General features: G+C 40.7%; 1 protein-coding gene across 3 annotated transcripts in view; it reads right to left on the bottom strand.

Moving 5' to 3' along the window:
* Positions 1 to 16,984, bottom strand: part of asap2a (ArfGAP with SH3 domain, ankyrin repeat and PH domain 2a) — a 55,760-nt gene extending 38,776 nt beyond the window's left edge. For 2 of the 3 annotated variants that reach the window (XM_034859190.1, XM_034859191.1), the window contains exon 1: positions 16,379 to 16,984. In XM_034859190.1, coding sequence (XP_034715081.1) covers positions 16,379 to 16,504 — 126 coding nt within the window. In that variant the 5' untranslated portion in view covers positions 16,505 to 16,984. Of the gene's footprint in view, positions 1 to 5,771; positions 5,776 to 15,361; positions 15,372 to 16,378 lie in introns of those variants that run through there. The other variant, XM_034859192.1, reaches the window with a different exon arrangement.
* Positions 16,985 to 25,113: the final 8,129 nt, after the last annotated feature.

The raw sequence follows: 25,113 nt of genomic DNA, 5'->3' as shown, positions 1-25,113 counted from the left end.
TTAAATCTATAAATTGACAAATCTCTAGTAGTATTGCAGGAAGAATTTCAAAATTCGTCTATAAAACCTGACTTTAAAACTGTCAGTTATTGATTGTGTGATGCTTTGAATGTGTTTGGTGGGGAAGATGTGAGGTCAAACAAGGGTGAGCTAATGAAGTTAAAGCATGTAACGATGTTAACCAGCTGAGTATAGAGCAAATAACCCATAAGACACCAGACTGCCTGTGTGTGTTTCATTCATAATTTCATATAAGAACTGAAAATGTGTTGAGAGATTTTTGATTCAACACATCAACTGTAATGTTATTATGTACCTTTCTGTTAATGGCTGTCTGTGCTTAAATACTGGTTAAATGAATGCAAGTCACATATTCTTGTAGTTAAGCAGGTTGTCAAGTGGAGTTAGATAACTTCACGACGTACAAACAATAATAAATGTGACAAAAGAGGAGGCAAATACGAACGCAGCACTCTTCCAAAATCAGATGGGCTTCCTGGCAGTAGCGTTGATGTTTTTGTAGAGTAAGACAAGCCAAATGGACAAGAGATTTATAACAATCTGTTCACTTTGTGACTAAAGCTTTTGGTGCATATGCTGCAATAATACAGTCAGATGGCAGCTATGTGTTCTGCTCTAGTCTGTCGTGTCACTGCTACGGTATTAGAAGTTCTTTGTGGGCTACAGCACACAACACCTGTGCAAGCCTTTTTCATAGATTCAATGCCATTCAGATAACTTCAATTTGACCTCACAATATCATAATCATGAGCAGCCTCGTGACTTAAAATGTTTCAGCTGAAAAACACATTTTGAAAATCATGAGGAATTCAGTTATAATGGGAAGCTCCCGTGCATGAGTATGTTTAACTCTGTTAATATGAAGCAGGCTTGTGTTAAAACAGAGCATGTCATAATGTTATCTATAAATGCAAAATCCCATTACAACGCCAGATAAGATGTATACTTTTGCAGCTTTAAGAGCAAAACCTTTGCTGTATCCCAATTCCATACTACAATTTGAAGCATGTTTGGAGAGTGTAGTGTGAAAATGACAAAAATTAAAAGTACACACAGAAAAGCCAGTATGCACTTAATCTGCTTGACTTTGGGGTGCCCCACAATGCAATGCACAAAGGAATTAGAGGAGCTTATAATGGCTGCAAAGAAATTTATAAGCAGATGGTGGTGAATCTGCTCCCAGCAGATCTTGAAAAATATAACAGTATCGTAGACTTTGCTTTACTTTTTGTTCACTTGGCGGGGGGCTTTTTAGTTCAACTGACATCAGCTGGTACACATACTACTGCCTCATTTCCTGTCTGTATAAAATAATAAAAGCTATCAGTACTTTGTTATAGTAACTACGACGGTCTACTGCCACATTGGTAGATAAGCCCCTGGTTGACCTCCACATGACGCGAGTAGTCAGCCTGTGAATCAGTTTGATAAAAGCCTAACACGAGACTATTGACATAAACATCACAAGTCCCATCAAGCCAAACGTCTCCTTCTCACACACACACACACACACACACACACCAACACACGCTCCAGCAGACCCTTTCAATCTGCACGGAGTGGTCTGACGGGGGCAAGGGGCTAGACAAGAGGGGGGCAGACAGGCGGGGTAATAAACCAATCACAGCTGAACACAACAAACACACTGCTCTAAATCGTTCACACTCAGGCACACAGGGCACTTTAATCACTTTCACACATTTTCACTCCAATGTGCTCTTCATGGTTGAGAAAGAGACTTCTTTGAGCACCGAGCCACCTTATGTGCTTGCCCTCGTTTATAGAACTCTAAAATTAGACAATTTTAACCTCTAAAAAACTATTCACAGCTAGGGAGGAATTACACTGCCATGCAGCGTTTCAACACCACACGATCAGAGCTGAATCCTCAAACAATAGGCCGAGCCTCCGAGCCTGGAGCCGCTTCACAAGCTCACTTTACATGACGTCAATGCGATGTCAGCATTTTTCCTCTTCTGATAGCGGGTCAAAATAACTAACCAGGGTGGCTCTTTTCTACCTCCCCGCTGCTGACTTTGGTCCTGTCAGAAGAAGGAGGAACCACAAACTGAATTGAATTAAATTACCCAGTGTCTTGATGCATGGCATCATTATCACTATCATCATTGTGATTACAATCAGGCGTCACTTGCTGCCAGCCAATCTACAGAGACTATCTCAACACTGATGGGTCATGAATGCCGTCGCCACTGGGATCCATTAACTTATGGAGGTGCATTTCCCGAATGGTGTGTCAGGTTACAGATCTCTGTGAGCACAGTACGGATAGATATTATCTAGTGTGTGTGCATGGACCGACAGAGAGGGAAAGAAGATACTGTAAACTTAATTAATGTTGAGGATGCTCAGATAGATTACAGTGTAAATTTACACTCCGAGGCATCCTGAGAAAAGTACAGAGATGAATATGTGTATTAAAAAAAAGTGTAAATCCTGAGGAGATTTCCCTCTCACAGGCTTCATAACCACCTCCTGTTGGTCCTGCAGTTACCACAACCACCACTGGAAGAAAAGAAAAAAGACTGTAAGCAGACAAGAGCCCCAAAATAGGTGACCGATTTCTATATAAAGTAGCATTTTTGACTGCTGTCACAAGGCAAAGCTCAGCTGGGTAGAACATACTTCAACTATGAGAAGCCAAACTAGAGCAAATGGATCCAACGTGCTGTGGGCCCAGCATTGTCGAGATCTTCAAGACCAAAACAAGAAGGGGAAATTAGAAAAAGAGGGTCTCCAAGTCTTCACACAGCCATTGTCCACTTTCTGAGTTGTTCACATGAAACATTTGAAGTCCAGCTGCACAGCTATAACCCAAGAACAATGCAAAGTTAATTCTAGATACCAAACTAGGTGGGCGAATTTGTTCTGGATTGGTTTCCTTAAGAAAGTGCACTGCAACTAACATTTTTTTTTTAATTATTGATTATTCTGCTGAAAAAGAGTTTTTGGTCTTTGGCAAATCAGAAACTAGTGACAAATGAGGTGTCTTCAAAATGCTTGTTTTGTCTGAACAATCTTCTAAAAGGAACGATATTCAATGTACAATCTAACATAACTGCAGCTAATATGACTGAAAAAGACAGAAATAAAGAGAAGAGTGTGTGTGAAAGAGAGAGAGAGAGAGAGAGAGAGAGAGAGAGAGCGCTTCTTTAAAGCATGAATTATATTTAATTGATTTTTTACTCCTCCTTTAAATAAATTAATTCGGTCAGCCTCAAAGACAAAAGGCTATTTTAAGTATTCCAACACTAATGTGAGGTCCTGTGAACAAAAAAAGCTGACTTCACATGAAAACAGATGGACGGGGGAAGAGGGCATGACGCCGCTGACTATAGTACGTCCAGCTAACAGGCCTGTTTTATCGTAGTGCTCTCCACCTCTTTCCCGGCTGTCTGAAGAAGAAAGACATTCCTGGATGATTGCATGCTGGAGTGACTGACAGACCCAGCAGAGAGTGAGCCCCATTGTTCCTGCTGACTAACTATCTGCTGATGACAGCATGTCTGCTTGGCAAGACGCTGTCCCGCTTTTCTCAGAGGCCCCATCACCACACAGCACACACGCATGTTTGATTATAACAAAACACAATACAAGCAATCCTCCCCATCTGTAGTATTACAATCGGCTTTTAGACAATGCAGAGTGTAAGGGCTCCTCCCTCCTCCCTCCGGTTTTAAAATTGTCACATCCGCAACCAGGATGGCTGTGCCCGTAACGGCAAACTCGAACACCCACCAATCGGTGACCTCACAAAATCAGCAGACCATTTACACAGAGTGTATGTATGAAAATATGAAAACATACTAAAACCGGATACCTACTCATAATTTGATACAAATGTTCCACCAATCAAGGTTTACACACACACACACACACACACACACACACACACACACACACACACACACACACACACACACACACACACACACACACACACACACACACACACACACACACACACACACACACACCTCTTTATAACTTGTCTCCTAACCTTGCATAACCCTTTAAGTCTTCTCCCTGCGACAGTCATGCGAGGAATCAGTCTGCCACCATACTGTGGCAATCAGGCAGCCTGGGATGCAATTATCCAATTTATTTGACGCACGTGTGGGTACAGTGTCTGTGATGACTTTCGCGGGTTGTAATCCATGTTTTATGAAGGTGCCAGATGTTAAACGATTAAAATTATAAACCCAGACAAACTTCACTCCTCAAAGAAAACTACTAAACATCTAAGAGTGTTAAAAGCTCTTGTATAACTGACACTCACCCGCGAACACAAACAAAATGGACTGGTTTTGATGCGAAAATCCTGGGCAAGACTTGACATCACATCAATCATATTTATTTAACCACAGCGGACCTTTCTGCAAGATGGTTCTTATCCATTTTCCTTAGAACAATTTTCAGATCAATAACTGCCACTAGCACATACACAATATCCATCCTCAAGACCTTAAGCATCACAGTAATCAGCACCACAATTACAGATGAGCTGTAATATTTTAAGAAAAACCCAAATCCCATTTGAGTAAAAGTGGTATACAGAGCATGGGGAAAAAAATGTTATACAGCATAGTATCTTAATATTTTCCATGGCAAATACTGTGACCATACACGGACATCAAGTATCATTTTATTATTGTATGAGTTGCACATCCGAATTTAACTTTTTATTCAATTCAGTTTTATTTGAATTACATTTAACAGTAATTTAAAGTTGCAGAAGGGCCTGCACAACTCTTTCTTTGAACAAGTTGCATTGTTTAAAATACCTGTACTGTACTGTACTGCAGCACATACCTGTTTTCATTGAATTAAGGTGGACCAGACTGTAATACAAACAGTTCAGTTTGTCTGCTGACAATTCCATTTTGGTAGCAATACAATTGAAGTGAGATAAACAGAGGAATGTATCGTTTTAAATAAAACAGATTTCCTTTGGGGAGATACTTTAAAGTTGAAAAAAGGTAATAATAATTGCGATATATCGCAGAATATAGCAATATGTTCAAAATTGCTAATAATATTATATCGGGACACAAGTATTGTGATAATATCGGATTGTGAGGCCTCTGGGGATTCACCCCCCTACTGTCAAGATGGTTGCCTATTTCCCCCTGCCGCCTCCTCCTTGCAACACAGCATCCCCGTTGGGTGTTAATGGGGGGGAACACATAACATTGAGGTAATACACCACAGTTCTGTTTTCCTTATGGCTGCCAGCAGTTATGCCAAGTTACCTAAATGCAATTTATGGAGATTTCCCCTGTAGCCAAATAAATACAATACCATATCTTTAGTAGTCTCGTTCACGCCTTTAGTGGTTTTCAGTCATTCCCCATCTGATAAGGCTTTGTCCCAGAGTCCAGCCCCTAATGGATGTTTACTTTTAGATGTTTTATTACAGAAAGTGACAGAAACCCGTGTGCAAAATAGTCATACAATCTGGCATTGTGTTACAACGGATGAAATTATAGTAAAAACAAATGATTCTCCTTTTTGTTGGGGACCCCCTGGAAACCCCTTCAAGGACCCCAGGTTCCCAATTTGAGAACCACTCCACTACATCACAGGACGACACGTCAGCTTTTCTGCAGGTGTGGCGTTCAAGTGTTCGCCTGGTGCTGTAATGCTGGCCAGCTCTCAGCCAGACAGAGCTGCTGTCTACAGCTCCACATGTGGCACAGTAAGGGTAAACACAGGAATGGGACTCTATCTACCTCTCTCTCCACCTCAACATCCACGGCGGAAAAGCTGTGACTCATTCAAAACATGTGTCAAATATACAGTTCAACCCCGCAGGCATCAAAGAGAAGACAGATCCCAGAGGAAGCTGTGCTCGACTTAGGCTGTTCACTCTAACTCTTTCTGTTACTTATTAGAGATAGCACCACTGTAAGACCAACTAGTAAGACTAACTTTAGCCTGAGTTTGTTCAAGGGACTCAAAATTGCAAATCCACTGTAAGAAAAAAACTGAAAACTCCTTTTGAAGTGTTTTATTCAAAACTTTTCTCCAAGTTGAGCGAGTAAAGTCAATATTGGGATAGAGATGGGTTCATTCGAGCAGCCGGCTAACAGGCCATGGTTGCAGGGTTTCTCTGTTCTGTCAGACAGCTAATATGTGTGTAGTCAGCCTGCCCCAGGGAATGGAAAACTCCAGCAGGCAAGTTCAGTGGCAGTGTGGATCAGAGAGAAAGGGATGGGGTGGGTGCTTTTTACTATGTCATAAGACTGTCTGAGATGAGCTCATAAACACACACAAACACGCATGCACATATATGAGACTCCAAGATTGACTGAAAACTAGAAGGATAATACTTTTTTGATTCGGTTTCTGTTAAGGTTTTTTCAGCCTGGCTGCAACTATTCAAACGTGTCATCTACCTACAAGCCTTTTGGTATTTTAGCACCAGGACATTTGGGGCTTTACAGCTCCTCAGTGAGCACTACAAAGACCACTGTTGGAACAGCCTTGATCGTCAGCTGCCAGAAGTCCCACTAGGATGACAACATCAACTGCAGTGCCTAAAGTGTTTGAGAAAACAATCTTTCATGTTAACTGCTGAGGCGTTTTTACAAGGTGAGAGACCCGGACAGAGCTTTTGTTTCTATGGTTTTCCCAGACGGCTGGTGATAATACCACGGTGGCAGTGTTTCTTTTTTGTATCCGACTTGTCAGAGCCAGGTTACTAGCCAAGTTTCAAATATACTTTGTCTGGAATTGTTCTCATTTGAAGATTATCATTTTGTCACCTCCTGCATTTCTTCACACATCCTTTTTTTTTTTCCTTTTAAAAAAGAGGGTTACACGTGTCAGGCCCTAAAATACAACGGATTAAAATCACAGTGGAGACCTGATGGCGCCAAGTTTAAAACCTGTTAAAATGGTCTCCCTGACTTTGAGGGGAGTCTTTAATGAAGTTTGTAAACTAGCAGGAGACTGATCAAAACCACATTGGAAGGAGGGGCTGGGGAAATAAGGACCAAATGTGCTGTGCTTTGAGGGTGGAAAAAAAACTCCCCTAACTTCACCTTGGGGTATCTCTTTGGCTCTTTTCACAAAAACGTATGTGTCAACATCATCGTGTCAAAGCAGTGAGGCCGGAGGCAAAGTGGCCAACAGTTACTGCACACTTATGTAGAGTGTGTAGAGGGAAAATGATCTGAAGGCCTGTAACAATTATTACATGATTGGCTAATTGATTGTCTAATTGCAATCGGTTTTGTTTTACATCATTTTGGTTTCTTTCTTTGACAGCAATTAGTTGCTATTATTAGCTAGGATCTGGAAAACTATACAATACTGTACTGTTGTAGTAATACATAAATAATATTTTTTAAGTTTGACTGAAAGAGGAAATTAATTGTTAATCACTTGTTATTCTTAATTATTTTGAGACAATTAAAAATTTGGAAATCTTACGAGCCAAATGACCCATTTTCTCCTGGAAAATGCTGCAGTAAAACACTAAAGAAAGCGTGTGTGTGTGTGTGTGTGTAAGAATGAGAATGAGAGAGAGAGAGATATTGCAGGTTTGAGAGCTCAGTTCAGTGGCACAACTTTTTTTTTTTCAAATAAGTCCTTTTTAACTCCGGTGGGAACCCACAACAGGAAAAGAGTTTTCGTTGACAGAAACCCAGCCCTTCAATGAAAATGAGACACTTGGCGTTTTTCCACTACATGGTACCTCCTCGACTGGCCTCTACTCACCTTTATTTAGTTCTCCGTTCTCCGCAGACTTTTTTGTGTCTGGTTGCTGATCCAGTGAGTTCTGGATGGGGCAACACGGAATAAGAAAGTCTACTAACAGGTCTCTGAACTGCTGTCCTCACATGGCTACGACCGCACTTTCTACTAGTGTAGGGAAAAGCTCAAAAGTCACTAGATTAGATTAGATTAGATTATACTTTATTCATCCCACGACGGGGAAATTTTGTCGTTACAGTAGCAGCATTTTTCATTAACAGCAAAAAACAATAACACACAAACTGAAAAAAAAATACAAGGCAAGAAATACAAGGCAAGAAATACAGGCAAGAAATAGACAGTGAAAATATGGTAGACTGAGTAAGTAAAATGCCGTCAAACAAAAGGAATTTTAAAGTGCGGTTGCCATGATAAGAGAAACAATACTGCAGTGTAAGTGACGTTAAAAATTAAGTTGAATGTGTAATTAGAGCAAATTATCGCGCCATCAAGGACCACAACGGCAGGAGTGGTTAGGGTTACTAAAATCTGCAATTGAAAACAGAGGCGTCGGGGAGTCAAGCTGTTACCAGCAGTGGAAAAACGCCACATGTGAAGGGTCAACTCCACTTACCAAATGTCTCTTCAGATAAAACTAGCAACGGGAAATAAAAGGGTTTTAATGTTAAATGTACTTAAGGTTCTACAACTCTTGCAACCATAACAATGTATCCTACTGGGCAAAAGACAGAAGGGAATCAGGATTTTCGGACCATTGGAATATTAAATAAATCATTACATATACAGTAAAAACACGGGCTAATTTAAAATGACAATGAGCAAAATGTCTGGACTAAAAAGACTGGTTCCGGCTTTCAGATTGGCAGATTTCAAATCCCTTGAGAGCCTCCAAGGAGTTCAAAACATTTCCCCAACAGAAAAGAAAAAGTGTGGGTCTGTTCCCTGAGTGAAAGTGACAGCAGGACAACACAACTGTGAAGATTCACCCCTCCCATCCCACCCTGGCCCCCAGCAGAGCCAAGTGGCCAAGACTGCAGATCAATGGTGGAGTTCATTAATGAAGAGGCAGGGCCTGTCTGGGAACAATGGTTGTCAACAGGAGCAGTCTCAGATAATCTGGGACAGGACACTCTGATGGATGAGATGAGCTTTAAATTCCCATTTACCCCCAGTGTCCCTGGTGTCAAACCCCCTAACCTCTTTGTAGGACAGAGAGCAGGCAGTCTCGCCTTTCACCTCGATCCCCTACAGTCCACCTGCTGGACTGAGATTTCACCTTCCTCAAAACCAAACAATTGGTTTGGAGGACTGACAATTGCCAATGGGCTCTACACAATAAATTCACTCCCCCATCTGCACTCAACATTGATGGAGGGTGTCCAAGAGTGAGTAAAACCATATCACATTAAAACAGTCAAAGCCCATCAGGGGATGAGGGAGATCATGGCTTTGAATCGACTGGGACCGGACTGGGACCTTCACCCCTGGTTGATCCATGGGGAGGCCTGCTGCATCATAATGAGGGCCGGGTCTGAGTCTGTCTCTGGGTGATAACACAGACACTGCTGTACTCGGCAAGGCTTGAGAGAGAGCTCACGCTTCAATCAAAGATCTAATAGGAATCACGGAGATCCCACATTAAGGATGAAAAGGGACTTTGCTTGATCCTGAACTGTTTGGTACAAAATATGAGAACAGTACACAACTAAAATATATGTCTTTAAACCTCTATTTACACATGCAAAATCTACAGGATAATAAATATTGCTTACAGTGCCTAAACCTAGGGCTGGGCAATATATTGATGTTGTTTGGATATGAGACTAGATATCATCTTTCATTTTGGATATGTCATATTATGGTAAGTGGTTTCTTTTCCTGGTTTTACAGGCTGAATTACAGTAAAGTGATGTGATTTTCTGAACTTACCCGACTGTTCTAGCTGTTCTATTATTTAGCTGTACCCACTAAGTCATTAAATAATTTCTGCAGAATATTTATCAAAAATCTCATTGTGTAAATAAAATGTTGTTAAAGCACCAATAGTCAACCGTACAACATCGTCACAATATCGAGATATTTGGTCAAGAATGTCATGATATTTGATCATCTGTATATAAAAACTTTGTGCATCTATATCCAAGACCAAAACAATGGCAATAAGACTTTCCCATCATTCTTGACCACAAATGCATCCGTAACAGCTAATTAAGGAAACTCATGAACAATTCTTACCTAAAAACTGAAAGTTCATGCTCAGGATTGGGAAGAATGTGTTGTTGGCTTTGCTTTAATGTACTTGGCCTACTCTGGTGTACTAAGTACAGTGAGACAAAGTCAAGGGACAGTAGGGACAGCTGATGTAGAGTGATGGTGAAGAGAGGAAACAGAACTGCAGTGATCCTGCCAGAAATCCCATTTCAATTATAGGAAGCATTAAGCTTCTTAGGTGGTATCCTGAAGACTGGCCATAGTGGCTGGGGGTTGGGACCGCTCACTTGGACCAGTCTGCACATTTAGGCCATGTGTGCGTTAGAGCTTATATAGCCATCCGTGTGTCTCTAAAGCTATTAAATGTGGATTGTCGCTGCATCGATAATCCCACTGTCTGGAGCCTTGTTCAAACTTTCCTCCAGGCCACCTGTTGCAGGGGGGCAGCTGCTGTGCCCAGCCAGGCCAGCCCTTCCCGCCAACCTTTCCTGGAATGGGGGAAGCAATCAGGGTACATAAAGGCTAGGGCTTCCCTTGACTCGGGAACTACTCCAGCATCAACACAAGCTGACAGCCTGTCACATGGAGAAGAGTTGCGAGAGCACACTTGCCTTCGGATGTTAACACACCAACTATACATCATTACACTTTAAATGGGACGTACAATGCAGTAGTTGAGAAAAAGGGTTTAGTTCTGCAACAACCTTTAATGCAAAGACAGAGCAGTGTAGCCACAGAGGCAGCTGGAAATTAAATGCGATATCATCTTGTGTTAGCAGAAGATACAGGTTCAGGTCAAGTTAAAGCACCCGAAACAACCGGTAGCCTGAGATTAAGCTTAGTGGTGCTATAAAGAGATAAGAGACTAAAGATGCTCACAGCAGGCATTCACCTGCTTTAACACTCAAGTTTATTGAGAATCTACTTACTATTTTACAAGCCCAATTACCTTGTTGTTCACCAACAGCAGAAACAGTCCATGAGAAGCAGACTGGAGGTTGGTGTGGCCTTCACGGCCACCCACGGATGCTTCAAATACCGTCCCCATTCCCAGCGTTACTCTCTAATAACCTCTCAACAAAATCAAGCAACAAGGCAGCATGCCATACGAGTGCATAGCTGGCATACCAGTGTGACTGACCTCTGTTGGATGAAATAATAGCTAGATGGAAGACTAATGATGCTAGCCTTTTGGACTGAGTCACTCTCAACCCCCCTAAACACCAATAATGACCAAAAAAAAGCTGAAAGGGCTATAAATAAATGTTATTAATGGGTGAAACATTAATAAACTGGACAAAGGGATATGGAACAGGAAGGAGAGGCCTAGTGGATGGGTTGATTTCTGGCACTACATAAGGGAGGATATAGACCATGCAGCGGCTCGGTTTTCTCTCTATGGATAAAGGCCTACAATTAGTGCAGTGTTGTGGATTGTTATTTGGGCCTATGCGAGGCACAAGATCCCCACAGCTTCTACAGTAATTAGGTAATTTCTCCAAAACATCAGAGAGCCGTCTCTCTCTGTTCAAAAGGATCTCAAAAGGCACCGATAATCAGTTGCCTTACATAAAGATTTTAAGGGTACTTAGTATTGTATTACTGTTTTGTTTTGTGTTGTTTTGTATGTTTTGTTATTGAGCTATGTGTATTTTTACAAGGCCCATCTAGGGGCAATTGTTGCAAACTATAGTTCATGACTGCTGTGGTATGTGGTTTTGGTTGATGCTATGTACTTGTCCCTGTAAAAATAAATATTATGTAAATATACAAGCAGGGCTAGAGAGATAGACATGCTGAGGACAAACGCAGAACTTTGCTTATGGGCCAGGAGGGTCTAAAACATTTGAGGATATTTCTATTAACGTCAATAACGAGGGACGTCTAAGATCGCATTACAAGCATGCACTCTACCTGTCAAGCAACTTTAAATTACGAAGCAGCTGTACCGTCATGAAACATATTACGTCTCTGTCTGACTATAGGCAGCTGACAGACTTATCAAAGGGCTACACTGCTGACAACACAAAAGCTTGTCTTGAATGTCAAGTAGTGATGGTTGTTTTGCAGCCACAAGCCCTGATACTCAGCAATCTTCTGCAGTCTACTGTTTGAGTCAGATCCAGTCATACTCACCTCACTGTATTCAGTTTGATGTAATACACAGTGTCAATAACTGATCCACTCTGCCAGAGAATTAATACACCATTAAAGCTTTTGATGCCTGCCACAACTTCATAGTGAGCCATAAGTGCAACACACAAATGTATTCGTATTCATACCTGAGCTAGACGAATGCACTTGAGATTTGTTCAAGGAGATAACTCTATTCCTTGCCTCATTTTAGGAGTCTCTCTCTGCCAGGAAGGATTTGGTAACTGGGGTGAAAAAAACAGTCAAAGATGCTAAAATAGATATAGGACAACTACAATGTGTGCCAGTTTCTGGCCTCAGACAGACATCCTGCAGACATCACCATGAGTATTTCTCAGACGAGACAAAAGCATGGGGGCATTTTCATCAAGATCAATACTTAACACAGCGCAGCCCTCGGGACCCATGCCTCCTTCAAATGGAACTTGTTAGGTCATGCATTTCAATGTCACACTTATAAACCAAGAAAGCAAAAGACTAAATTCTATTAGATGTGGCATTTTATAAAACCTTAGCATATCACGTTTCATTCAAATTTACTATAAATCAGAACTGAATTTAAAGAAACATCAGAGAGCTCTTTGTACCTTAAAGTAATGTTTCAAAATCGGTTCAGTGGCACTTCTGCATTCACTTTGCGGTTCGCCATCAGCCATAAGTAAGTTTATCAGATTGGCCAGATCGGGTAGCAGATCTGTAGTTCCACTGAGATATAATGGTACTTCTGCTTCCAATCTGTAGGGGGACCAAAGCGGGAAGAGTTCCCTAGTGTTGTTTTAACACAAAGTATTTGACAAAATAATTACGATCAGGGTTACATTGCATTCCCAGTGTACTGGTGTCATCATTACTTGCCATTCAGATCATTTTAAATTCAAATTTGAGGGGGAAACCCGAGCAAAGAGCTTTTATTTATGAAAAGTCTGGATAGTCAACACAAGTGTGGGGGAAGAAGAAAAGCCCTGTTTACAGTAGCACAGAGGGGGTCATGACATAAAGCCCGGCATACTCTTAATGGCTTAACATGTTTTGGGTTTTAATGACACACACCCGCAAACATACACATGCTTGTGCACACACAAACACACACACAACACACAAGTTCTTTGAATGGCCTCTTAATAGCCAGGAAAACTACTAGACAAATTAAGGTTGTGTCAGATGCAATTAAAGCTTAGAAAGAAGTAATTACACAACATTTGTGCACTCATCCATTAACGTAAAACCTCTGAGCGCTTGAGTCTCCTTTCCTGTTAATGTGTTTAAAGGCTTCCTGTAAACAACCAGACCCAGAGGTCAATTAAGGTCTTTTAAGAAGGTGACTGCATCAGCTATTTTAAAACAATGCAGGCCTGATTTGGAAATACAGAGCAAGTAATATACCCTCAACTGTGTTTATTGGTCTTGGGCAGTGCTATTGCATATATGAACATTGCATCTGGACTTAGAAAGTACTGAGCTTACCAGACGCCTGTAGTCCATTCCTCATCTCTGCTTGAGGCTAGTGGCTAGAGGCTACATTTGCTGCTACTAGGTCTGAATTTCGTGTCTCTTAATAGCTCCTCACTTTAACCCGAAGTTGTTCTGATCTTCTTTGTTAAGGTCTTCTTCTTATTCCTGCCTTGAGAAGCAAGGCTCTAGGAGATATCTCCAAGGAGCTGTGAGAGAGGATACAAGAGACCCCTGCAGCTAAAAGATGTTGCTAACTCTGCCCATAAAGCTGACAAATTCACGTGATGCTCCAAAAAGGAAAGGACGACTCATCTCTCTAAAAAACACATTTCCTTGTTTCCTCTCTCCTTGCATGATTTCCTCACGTCTCTCCCATGCTTCCTGTTTGGGATGGACTAGAAATGATATGCAGCCCATATGCCTGGTTCTTTTTGATATTTTTTGTTTTAAACTGTAGAATGTAGTGGAATACTTAATGTTCACAATGCATAATCATACACTGCAATTACCTGCACTTTGAAGATAGGCTGCTAGATGCATATTGCAAAGTAACTATATTATATACTGGAAACATATACACAGTTTTTCAATTGATAGTATTATCATATCCAGAGTATTTATTTAGAAAAAAATAGGGCAATAGAAGATTGTATGCAAAAATATTGAAGTCAGCAACAAAACATACATCAACACTAATTACTAGGTTATTATTAGGTACCAATTCACAAAAAAACAAGGCATTTTCTAAAATGATACACCAGCCCCCTGTAGCCTCACAGAACACTGTGCTGCTCCATGCAGCCAGTCCTCAACTGTCAGGTCAAGGGTAAAAGCTAAGAAGTGAGCGCTTGTATAACAAACTGCTGTTCTAGAGAGGTTGAAACTCAGCATAATGCTGAAAACAGCTAAATCTGATACGTGTGTTTAATTTAGTATTCATGAATATACAGTATATGGACGCATCATTACACTCAAGGGTAAAAGAGTCATCCTGTTGATGATTCCTCAAAATGTCAGGAAACACTAACAAGAATATATAAAAAAAGATATTTTTTAATCTTCAAAAAAAATACCAGCTACTTGGGGAAGCCTGTTTGTACATATGTATATTAGCTTTTATTTGAGTGTGTTTGTTTGAGATTCCAGAAAAGAGGGCAGACAATAAGTGGAAGTTTCCCTATCCACTGCAGTGTTTAACTGGTCAGATGTGAAACACCAGCATGCTACTCCTCATCTCTCTGCAACAACTCAGCAGCTTCAACTGCAGCTCATCACTAGAACAAAGTTGCTGAATTTGATTCTCACACCAACCTCACCAGCAAGCAATTATTGCTGAGCTACAATTTCAAAAAAGTAAAATCCACACACTTATTTGCTTACTCCTACAGAAAAGCAAATTCCACACTAAGCAGTTCAAATACTTCCCAGTAGCAGAGTAATTGCTATTTGAAAACCAGCAGCAGCAGCAGCTGTGGTTTGAATGAAACGGTGGATAGCAAGGTGTCTGACGCCCAAGTGTAGCACTTGCCACCCTGAGCAGGTGTGTATATCTGGCTGCCTGGCTCAGTATTCCACACACACGGGTCAAATGAAGTAGGAGTAAAGCTGACAGATGCCACAACTTATCTCGCCTGTGCACTAATCGTGCATTCGGATGTCTGTTTTTAAAATAAATTGCAACACAGCATTGTCTGTCACAATTCCATTCGGATGACAACTAAAACTTTCCACAGTGAAATCAGGAGGAAACTGTTCATTTCCTCACACACCATCTAACATCTACTACAGAGCAGTGAGACACTAACACACATAACACACTGAGCTGCTCATGTGGGAAATTCTATTTTTACCATCCGACAGGGCGAGGCTCTACCATACAGCACACAAAGTAGGGAAACTATAACAAGGGAGGGAGGGAGGCAGTTGAGGGCTGTCAGGGAACAAAGCGGAAGTGTCCTTCTTCCTCATGACCTGCAACAAAGTGTTCTCTGTGCACATACAGTGTGATGTGGTTGTAAAGTGGGGAAACAGAGTAAAATTTCTTCCTCCATCACTGTGGGAATGAAAATTTAACCAAACTACTTGCATTTATCCCAAGTAAAAAAGATGCTGTATAGTTTTTCTCACTTTACACTACATGTCTGCAGTCTATAACCTTATAATGTCATTGTGTTTCTCAATGTTACTCTTGTTTTTGTCTACACTCTGCAGAGGACATGTACTGCATGTATGTCTGTCCTGGAAGACGGATCCCTCCTCTGTTGCTCTTCTTGAGGTTCCTTACCTTTTCTTTTTATTTTATGTCTTTTTAAAGAGTGTGTCCTTACACTAATTGAGGGTCTACAGATAGAGGGTTGCCAAATGTTGGTCAGATTATAAAGGCCTTTGAGGCAAATATATGAATGTGTGATACATGATTTTGAGCTATATGCAACTGATTTGACTATACCTGCCCTTCTGGGTAATCGGTAAGGGGACAGAAATAATTATAAAACTACTTTAGCCTATATTGACACACTAAAGATACAGTACAGTGATACAAATCTTGATAAACAATGGCTGGGCTCGTTAGAATATATGGAGCATGAGGGATGGGTAGAGGTGCAGTGGAGGGCAATTTTCCTTTCTAAAATTGTATAGAGGTGACCTACAACTCTGAGCTGACATACATCCTTATTATTAACCAAATACTATTAATATGTAAATATCATGAATGGGTAACCCAAGAGAGAATAGGTTTTATTTTGGTCAGGTTATTATTAATGGGGACTACAATCCCAGTCCCCCCATAGTCACTCACCTCCTCCAGAGCAGCCACTGTATTCCTGCAGTGGGACATCCTGGTGGTGAAGTTAGAGGCAGTCGGCGATTTATAATCTTCATTCGTCTCTGCCACAAACTCTGAAACTGTGATTTGGTCCGGCATTATTAATCCCTTTGCTGGTAATAAGAAGAATAAGCACTTTTGTAATCCCCCCTTTTCGTCTGTACGGTTTTAGGACATACAAGTTCACAGCAATAGCAGCAGTAGTGTCTCTGTGGTCTCTGAAGGTCCCCGCGGGTAGTTAACCATCTCTGTGTATTTTTATGTCATTCCCTGGTTTGCAACACAATCCAGTGGAGCGGTGTTGCACGCTGGCTCGAGGAGTTGCACCGCTGCCCCTTGCACAGCGCGCTGTGCTACAAGGTGATGGGTAGGTTATATCCCCCCCTGGCTTTCAGACTACTATCCTCTACACGCAGATCGTCCTCTGCTCACAGAAAAAAAGTGAAGCTTCCTCGGTTTAGCTTCTGTTATCCTCTCTCGGTGTTCCCAAACCTCCGACAGCGCGGGTTAAATAACTTCTTCCTCTTATCCCGGGAAACAACAACCAGGCGTTTCAACGGGAGCGCAAGAAATTCACAAAGGTAGAGGAGGGGATTCAATGGATGCGCAACAGCCAATGAGGGACACTAGCTAGTAATTGGGAGCCAATCAGGATTTATAGGAGGCGTGGACTCCTTCCTGCTGCCTTTAAGTGCTTCTCGTAAACTAAGGACTCTTAGCAATGTGTGGCATTTAAGCCCTCAACTGCCTTAACAATCAAAGTTTCACAAAATGTATGGGGGCTTAAAGGTGCCATGTGTACAGTTATGTGCATTTAGAAAGCATAACTGACACTAGCCTACTACTAAATAATTTTAAGTATCTCAATAACATTTAAAAACACTGCTACTAATGTGTCATATTTGGTAGCCTACATCATTAGCTTAAATGGATGTTAGCCGAATTTTTCAGCAAACAACAAAAGTGTGACAGTCACCACTTTAATATCTGTATTACAAAAACAACATAAGGAAGAGCAGATGGCAAGAAAAAAAACACGAAATTCAAGAAAATCAAGAGAATTCCAGATGAAATTTAAAAATGTTCTCCATCTCTTATTAGATGTTATTACTTTTCTGTATAACCTGTGATTGCGTTTTGTTATAAGCTTAATCGATTTTCAGCCTTTTAGTGGTGTATGTTAAACATGGTCTTAAAGCGCTTATGTTTATGCTTTACAGCACTGACCAACTGTATGTTTAACTGTTTCATAGTATCAAACAATTGCAGTGCATTTGAACAAGTTTCTAATTATTCTTGACTACTAATGAATCTATGTCTGATTCCCAGTGGGGAAAACCCATTAGGACCTGTGTTTAGTAGTCTCACATTGCCAGACCGTGTCATGATTCTGGTGCAGTTACTGTCACCTGTAAAGGTGTTAACAACTACGGTTTGCTGCATTTTGATTGATGAAGTTTGCTAGCAGCAGTAGGTTACATATCCTTGGAGTAAATAAAAGTGTTTTTGTCTGTAGACAGCATTAATGCCCCCACTACTATATGCATCCAAAGCACTAAAAAATAGAGCCTGTAATAGTGGTAACCTGTGGGTTGCTATTCAGTAAACTTTCCAAATCAATCAGCACGGACTAACTTTCTGTTGTAGTGTTGATGAAATTCAACTGATGTTTAGTTTATTTATTTTCCAAGTGTTCCTACTAATGTGATAACCTTCGTTAAATGAACAATTTAAATTAAACACAGGTTGTATCTAACAAAAAGAAAAGACAATATGCAAATGTATCAAATCTTTACATTTGTTAAACTCACACACCCTCCCACACTCTAAAGATCGCAATTAAGTGGCTCAGATGTAACAGAAATCTAGTTTTCATTCTTTTGGGCAGTTGATTAATCCATTGGAATACAGGCAATACAGCCTGCATGCAATCAAAATATATCCGAGGGCACTTAAATGCAGCATTCTGACCACCGCACCACTAGTAGTTTCTTTCTTAAGGTGGAGATAAAAGAAGCAGCACCATGTGAAAATGATGCAGTGTCATGGTGGAAGCCTGTGTTCCTGTGAAAATGTCTGTGATGTAGATATCATACACTCAATGGACTTAACATGTATCACTACAGAGACCCCAACAACTCAAACTACTGCCTCGTCATTATGCATAAACCGCTACACAATACTGTAAATGATGCAAGCTTCTTTTTAATATTTTGCATATTGTCAATAGATTTGTGTCAACATTTACTAAGACAGCTGACTGGAGGTCATTTTTATTACAGCTTCAATAAAGAGAGGAAAAGGATCCAGACTTTTGTGATAATCCTAAACAGGATCAGCACTGATGCTGGTGATGAACCCTGATAGTGTGCCACTATCTAACTATTATGTGAGAATTAGTATTAAGTAATGTTTTTGCTTGATTGGCTTGAGTTTGCCGTATTATGCTTTCAGCATAATGTTTGAGCATACAGTACTTGTGAGGTTATCCTGGAAAATATTCTAGATAGTCACGTGTTGTGTCGTGTTTCGGTTTGTCGCAAAATAAATATACATGTGAATAAAGCAAGCATATTTGTCCACTACCATATTGATAAGAGCATTAAAAACTTAAGAACGTCTAGAACAGATAAAAAACATGACATTAATTTGCAAATAAACATGAGTAAACTTTTAACAATCATGCAATAAATTAAATGTTTTATTCGATTGGCAGCCCTAGTGAGAATATATTTAGTATTTTTTGGGCCACACAGCCAAGAATAAATGTTGTTTTAAAAAAAGACATCTGTATCTCCCAAAATCCTGTTTGGAAAAGGCAGAGGAGAAAGAAAACTTTCTATTATAAGGCACCGTCTGAAACTTGTGAAGACTCCAGTGCTTCAAGTTTTGGTTAACAGGAGCTTGACATGACTACCGCCTCTGCTCCCAGGGCGCTTGTGTTTTTCACTGGGCTTTGGGATGAAAAATCGGATGATGCTCATTCAGCGCCGACAGAAAAGCTACCGGTTTTTAATAGTATCACAGCGGCCGAAGCAAAACCCTGGGCAGCCTTTTAAATCCCAAACTGGGCAGTGTTCACACATTCTTTCAGCTTTGTGGTGTCTCCTGGCATCTGCTAAATGAAGAGCCTGAGACCCAGGCTGACCCTGACTGGCTACTCAGGCCTCAACTCCCATATGAAATGAATACGCACACTCCTGGCGAACATCTGCTATACAGAGACAGGGTGGCTCATTCAGTGAGATCAGCAGAATCAAACAACACCAACCTTCCTTTTCACCACTGACATGGCTTTATATTTCCAGTAACATGTGTCTTTTCTTAATGCAGGTCTTATCCTTTAAATGAAGACCAAACCAGCCTAAAAAATATCTGAAGCGTAAGTGATGCCTCAGTTGTATTTTCCCATTTCTGTGGCTAAAGAACAGCACTGGAAAACAAGTTGAATAGGGTCATCCAGCAGGTACAGTTTGGGAACATAATATGAATAGCGCATTATTTAATATTTTATGGGACCTGGAAAAGCAAGACTGGGCACATCAATGGGGGATCATAAAAATGCAGCTCAGGGAAACTGTGTCTTGTGATCTTTGCATAAATGATCCATACTACTTTTATTGTATCATATAATTATCAAAGCCTCATAAAGTTTAGATTTTTAAATTTTGACCAAGCTGTGTTTGCTGCGGTCCAATAAGCAGGAGCTGTCATATGCTTTGTCAAACGGAACACAAGCCTCATTCCAGCAGCGCCAATCCTCAAGATAGACCTTGTTTGCATGCACCAACAAATCAGAGTGGTGGTTGTTGGATGTGCTGTGGTCAAGGCTGATTTGTGATTTAGTGAACCACCAAACTGAAAATGTTCACATTAGTCACTGCTTTGGTGCACAATGTGCTATTTTAACTTTTAACGGATTTGGGGATGAAAAAGGGAAACCCATGAAAACCAGGCAGCTGCAGACAAGGCAATAGCCGAAGCAGATGTCACACTGTACACATGAACCCTCTTGAGTGTAGATACAGATGCTTGTAATTTGTATTGTGAACTTCACCAGAACAAAACAGGGTGTGTCAAGCCACCATTACTGTTTTGGCATGTTAATGTTAGTAGGAACAGACAGCATTGCAATAAAGGGGACTAAGTTTTTTTTTTTTTTGTTGACTTTTTCCTAATTGCTCTGCCATGACATCATGATTGTGTAACAGGTGGGATAACCTCACAATCCAGCTTTTTATGTTTCAAATAAGTGGAATGAATGACTTCTTTGTTTAGAATAATTGGCAACTGATGCTAACCATTCTGCAGCTGAAAACTTTCCAACACACAATTGGATGGATTTGGATATTCTGGGCCAAGCTCAGGTCCACTACACAACCATTATTAACTCAGCTTCTCATGGATCATAGACAACATTACTAACTAAATACTACATTAAAGACATAGCTCGTTACACAAATGAGGTGGCTTCACACAGGCATGAACTGAACAAGCAGTGCCTGGTGAACCTGAGTGGTGGCTGCACACTGTGGGACTCCTAACGTAAGAGAGGGATGAAGAAAATAAGGTTGGAGAAGGGCAAAGGAGCAAGTGGAGGGAGAGGAGTGCTGAGGGGAGGGCTGTGAACTGTAACCAGCTTTCTCAAAAACTTTTAGGAGGCTCAATAATGAGGTCAGGCAATTTTTGTTTTTTAAATGGATGCTCGGTACAGGAGTTGCTTTATAGAGGGTAAGATGAAACTAAAACATTTACCACTAAATTTAGCTATTTTTGCTGCTATAGGCAATGTGCAGTGTAGTTATGTAACTGGAATAAAGGAACTGTGGAATCTCATAGGCTGCAGATGTTAAACATCATTTTATCATCACCAGGTGTCGGGTCTTTGCAGTATTCATCCATGTATGTTGTACTGACACATGCTAACCAAATTTCTGAGACCCAGAAATGGAAGAACAATTATTTTCTACCAATGCTTCTGGGTAGTTTGACTTGTATCAGCCCTGAACTGGTACGTTCTGTCTTCAGGAAATAGCCGCACGCTTGCACCTAAAGTCCTGCACTGACAAAAGTGCTTGCAAGAATAGTTTCCCCCATGTAGTAGTGGTTGATTTTATGTCCCTCACAGACTCATACATTATTTTCACGTCAATAGGGTCAAAGGTCAGTGTTGGGTGCAATTACAACATGTTCAATCAACAATGGAAATTCAATTAGCTGGTGAGGATTAAAAACGTTGCTGTGCTGTGTGGCTGACAGCAATATATGACCTGTACTCTGTGATGCATGGTTGATTGTGTTGAATTTTCTTCACTGGATAGCACACAAAGATGGTATTTTGATCATCAAATGATTAATAATCATGATTAAAACCAACTGAACTATCAGCAATGATAGACAGGTTTTATAATGCTAGCCTAATTCTGAGTGCTACATTCAACACAGTGTCAGGTTTTCCCATAGTATCCAAATCTGAGCACTCCCAGACACTTCGACCAAAGGAAGCGTCTGGCTAATGGTTTTCATTTAACCTTGCCACCCTGAAGGACACCAAGAAATAACCTGTGAAATAATTGCATGACATTTTAAACCAGCCCCGCATCGGAGGGATGGGGGTCTACAGCTGCTTCACCATCATCCTTAGGAGCAAGTGGCTTTTACAGTAATTATTGCTACTCCAAGGATTTGGTATTATGAGCCTGAGCATGTTGAGTGTCCCTGTACTTCATTATACCCTGACAGGCATCGTCTCAACCTGCCCCATTTCTTCCTTGTTTCCTCTTTACCATAACTCAAGATGCTTATTCAAGCATTTTGCTTTCACTTTGCACCCTTAAAAACTCTCCACCTTGCAAGAACACATGTTTTGCCTTGAATTACTGCAGAAAAATAGTCCCAATGTTATTTCATTGTCTGGTATGGGATTTCTTGCCCTGAGACAGTATAAGGATGAGGTTTACCTCTGGTGTACTCTCACTGGAGTGACTCTGAATTCTCCCCCTGTGTATATTCAGCATATTGCTGATCATCTCCTCTGGTCCCCAAAGCAATATAAACTACAGGATAATAATTGTTAAACCAAAAGACAAAAAACACAAAAAGCAAACACACACACATGTGGCCCTGTGCTGGGAATATACAGTTGGTCACAGACATTGCTATATATTGAGCAGGTAAACTCCTTATATACCAAAGAATACAGATTAAACATTATATTACATTCATTTGGCAGATGCTCAAGAACAGCAAGAGCTAGATATCAAAAAAGGACCTTGCCAATAAACATTTAAAAGTGCATGTGCAAAAAAACTACTACTACAGGATCTACTCACAAGATCAGTGCAGGTAGCCTATTTGAATGCATGCTGACCATGCAAAACATCTCCTTTATCACAACATCGTCTTTTTTAATGTTCACAATTAAAGTTGCATTCCTCATCTTTATTTTTATTTCAACAGCCACACAGAACACAGTGCAGGATCAGTGGTTCTTCTACATCAATCTATGTCAGGATGACAGAGGACAAAAGGAGATAAGCACAATTGTGACAAAAAGTGACACTCTTGCTCAAGCCACTTAGAAATAAATAAAAAAACACAGTCATGTACCCAGGACCTCTGAGAGGCGACCTGTCGGGCTTATTCCCACACATTTAGTTCAACCCAGGCGTAAACATTCAACTAGATTGTAGGATCTATGCAGCACAGTGAATCCAAATCAGCCTCATTGACAGTCCTGCAAACTCCCTGAGAGACTACTGTCACGGGGCAAATTCTCAGGCTCTGTTGCATCTCTTCGGACTCCAAAACAGACGGGTGGAAAGCCTCTCAGGCATTTGAAGTAGGTGTGTTAAAGATCCAGAGTGATGGGATCAAGGTGGGAGATCATGTAACTATCACAGTCTTCCATCCCAATTCTCATATCATTTAAAATGTCCAGTGAGTTCAAAGAGAATGGTGAATCGAGTATGGAATGCCACACACAGGAAATAATAAAGTACAACCAGCATTGTGTGTGTGAAGCGAGTCTGTCTGTATCCTCTTGGGAATGCTAATGGAGGGGCGGTGAGTTCAGTCCATGTAACTCAATGATAGTGTCTGTTCCTCCCAGAGTGAACCGCTCACACAGACTGTGCGTAGAGTGTAGCCTTCACATCCATCAAGTTCATCTATCTTCCTGCGAATTTTAGCTATGGAAAAGCTAATCGTGGAAGATCAGTTCTGCAGTACACAGCAGCAAGGGAAAACACACAGTGATAAATAATTTCTGTATCAGATCAATACACAAGCCAATGGAGACATTTTACATCCAAAAACAATCCAGGATGACTTAATTAGGCTCATCAGGTTAGCCCAAAGATTAAGATGTGTGACTGACATCAGCTGAATCTCTATGATGAATCATTGCCTGGTTGGCCTATTGCTTTCCTTGCTGCTATTATTGCTTAAAGTCACCTTGAATGAAAGCGGACTCGGTCATCAATCTTAATCTGTTATTGGTATGAAGCATCAGTGAACCTCAGAATGAGATTTAAAGGAATAGTTTGACATTTTGGAAAATACTTTTGGGAAATGTGCTTATGCACACAACCCTAGCTTTTTGAACAGATTAAACAAACATAAAATATGATATAGCGTGTTATTTAGTGAGCTTTAGAGGTGCTGATGGGCAGAGCCAGGCTAGCCGTTCTCTATTGTTTGAAGTCTTTTGCTAGGCTAAATTGATCGGCTCCTCACTGTGGCTTCAAATGTATTATATTAAGTGGTATTGAGCCTTACATTGAACGCTTTGTAATAAGCACTGGAAAGCTTTAGATCCATATTCCTTTGTGATTATAAACTTTTTTGATCTTAGAAGATATTTTTCTTAAAGCATCCTGAAAGGGGCCAATGTGTTGTTTACATTAATTGAGAGAGGGGGCAAAAGACATACAATAATACAAAAATAATACAAAAAGGCATTAGGATACATACTGCCCCGCCCTTTCGTTTACTGTGGTCAGAAAATGAAAAATCAGCTGACAGAGCTCATGTTTCTGCCAGTGAAATAGATGGTGGTTACGGAATTGACTTCACACTTTCCAAATGTATTGTTGACACAGGTGATTTAGGGGGTTAGCAATACTGTAGTTCCCCTCTGGACCATGTTGTGAAATAAGCAGATCACATAATGGCCAGCAAGTATGTCAAGGGACAGTTGCTGCCTCATTTATAATTAATGTAGAGTAACATCCAGATATTACTTGGTTTTGGATATTACACCACACTCATTCACAGGATATTTAACTTTAACATCCTGGACAACAAAGTCTTTACACTGATATATTACCAGTGTCCCGAAGCTGGGATTTATCAGTGAGTAAGAGCATATTGATTGGGTCACACAAGGTATTGATTGAAAAATATGGCCCCGGTCTTAACCAACATCTCCCGCAGGTTGTACTGCTGAACTAGTTTGAGTGATGATGACAATGTGCTCCTGGAGAAATCCCAATGGGAATGGGAAACAGTCTGCTTGCTAAGTAAGCTTTCTGTGTCTGCAGGCATTGCTAAGCAAAAATGGAAAGGAAGCGAGGGGAGGGGAGAAAGACAGTGCAAGAGTCACAACGTGATTTTTAGACATAGAGGATTTTTGTGGTACATAAAAAGTGCATCTCATCTCAGCGGACGGTCTAAATCAAGAAGCCTCGTCCACTGGGGGGGGGGGG

The sequence above is a fragment of the Etheostoma cragini genome, chromosome 20, assembly GCF_013103735.1.
Source record: "Etheostoma cragini isolate CJK2018 chromosome 20, CSU_Ecrag_1.0, whole genome shotgun sequence".
NCBI classification, from domain to species: Eukaryota; Metazoa; Chordata; class Actinopteri; order Perciformes; family Percidae; genus Etheostoma; species Etheostoma cragini.
The sequence above is the reverse complement of the archived record's forward strand: the minus strand, read 5'-3'. Positions and strand labels throughout refer to the sequence as shown.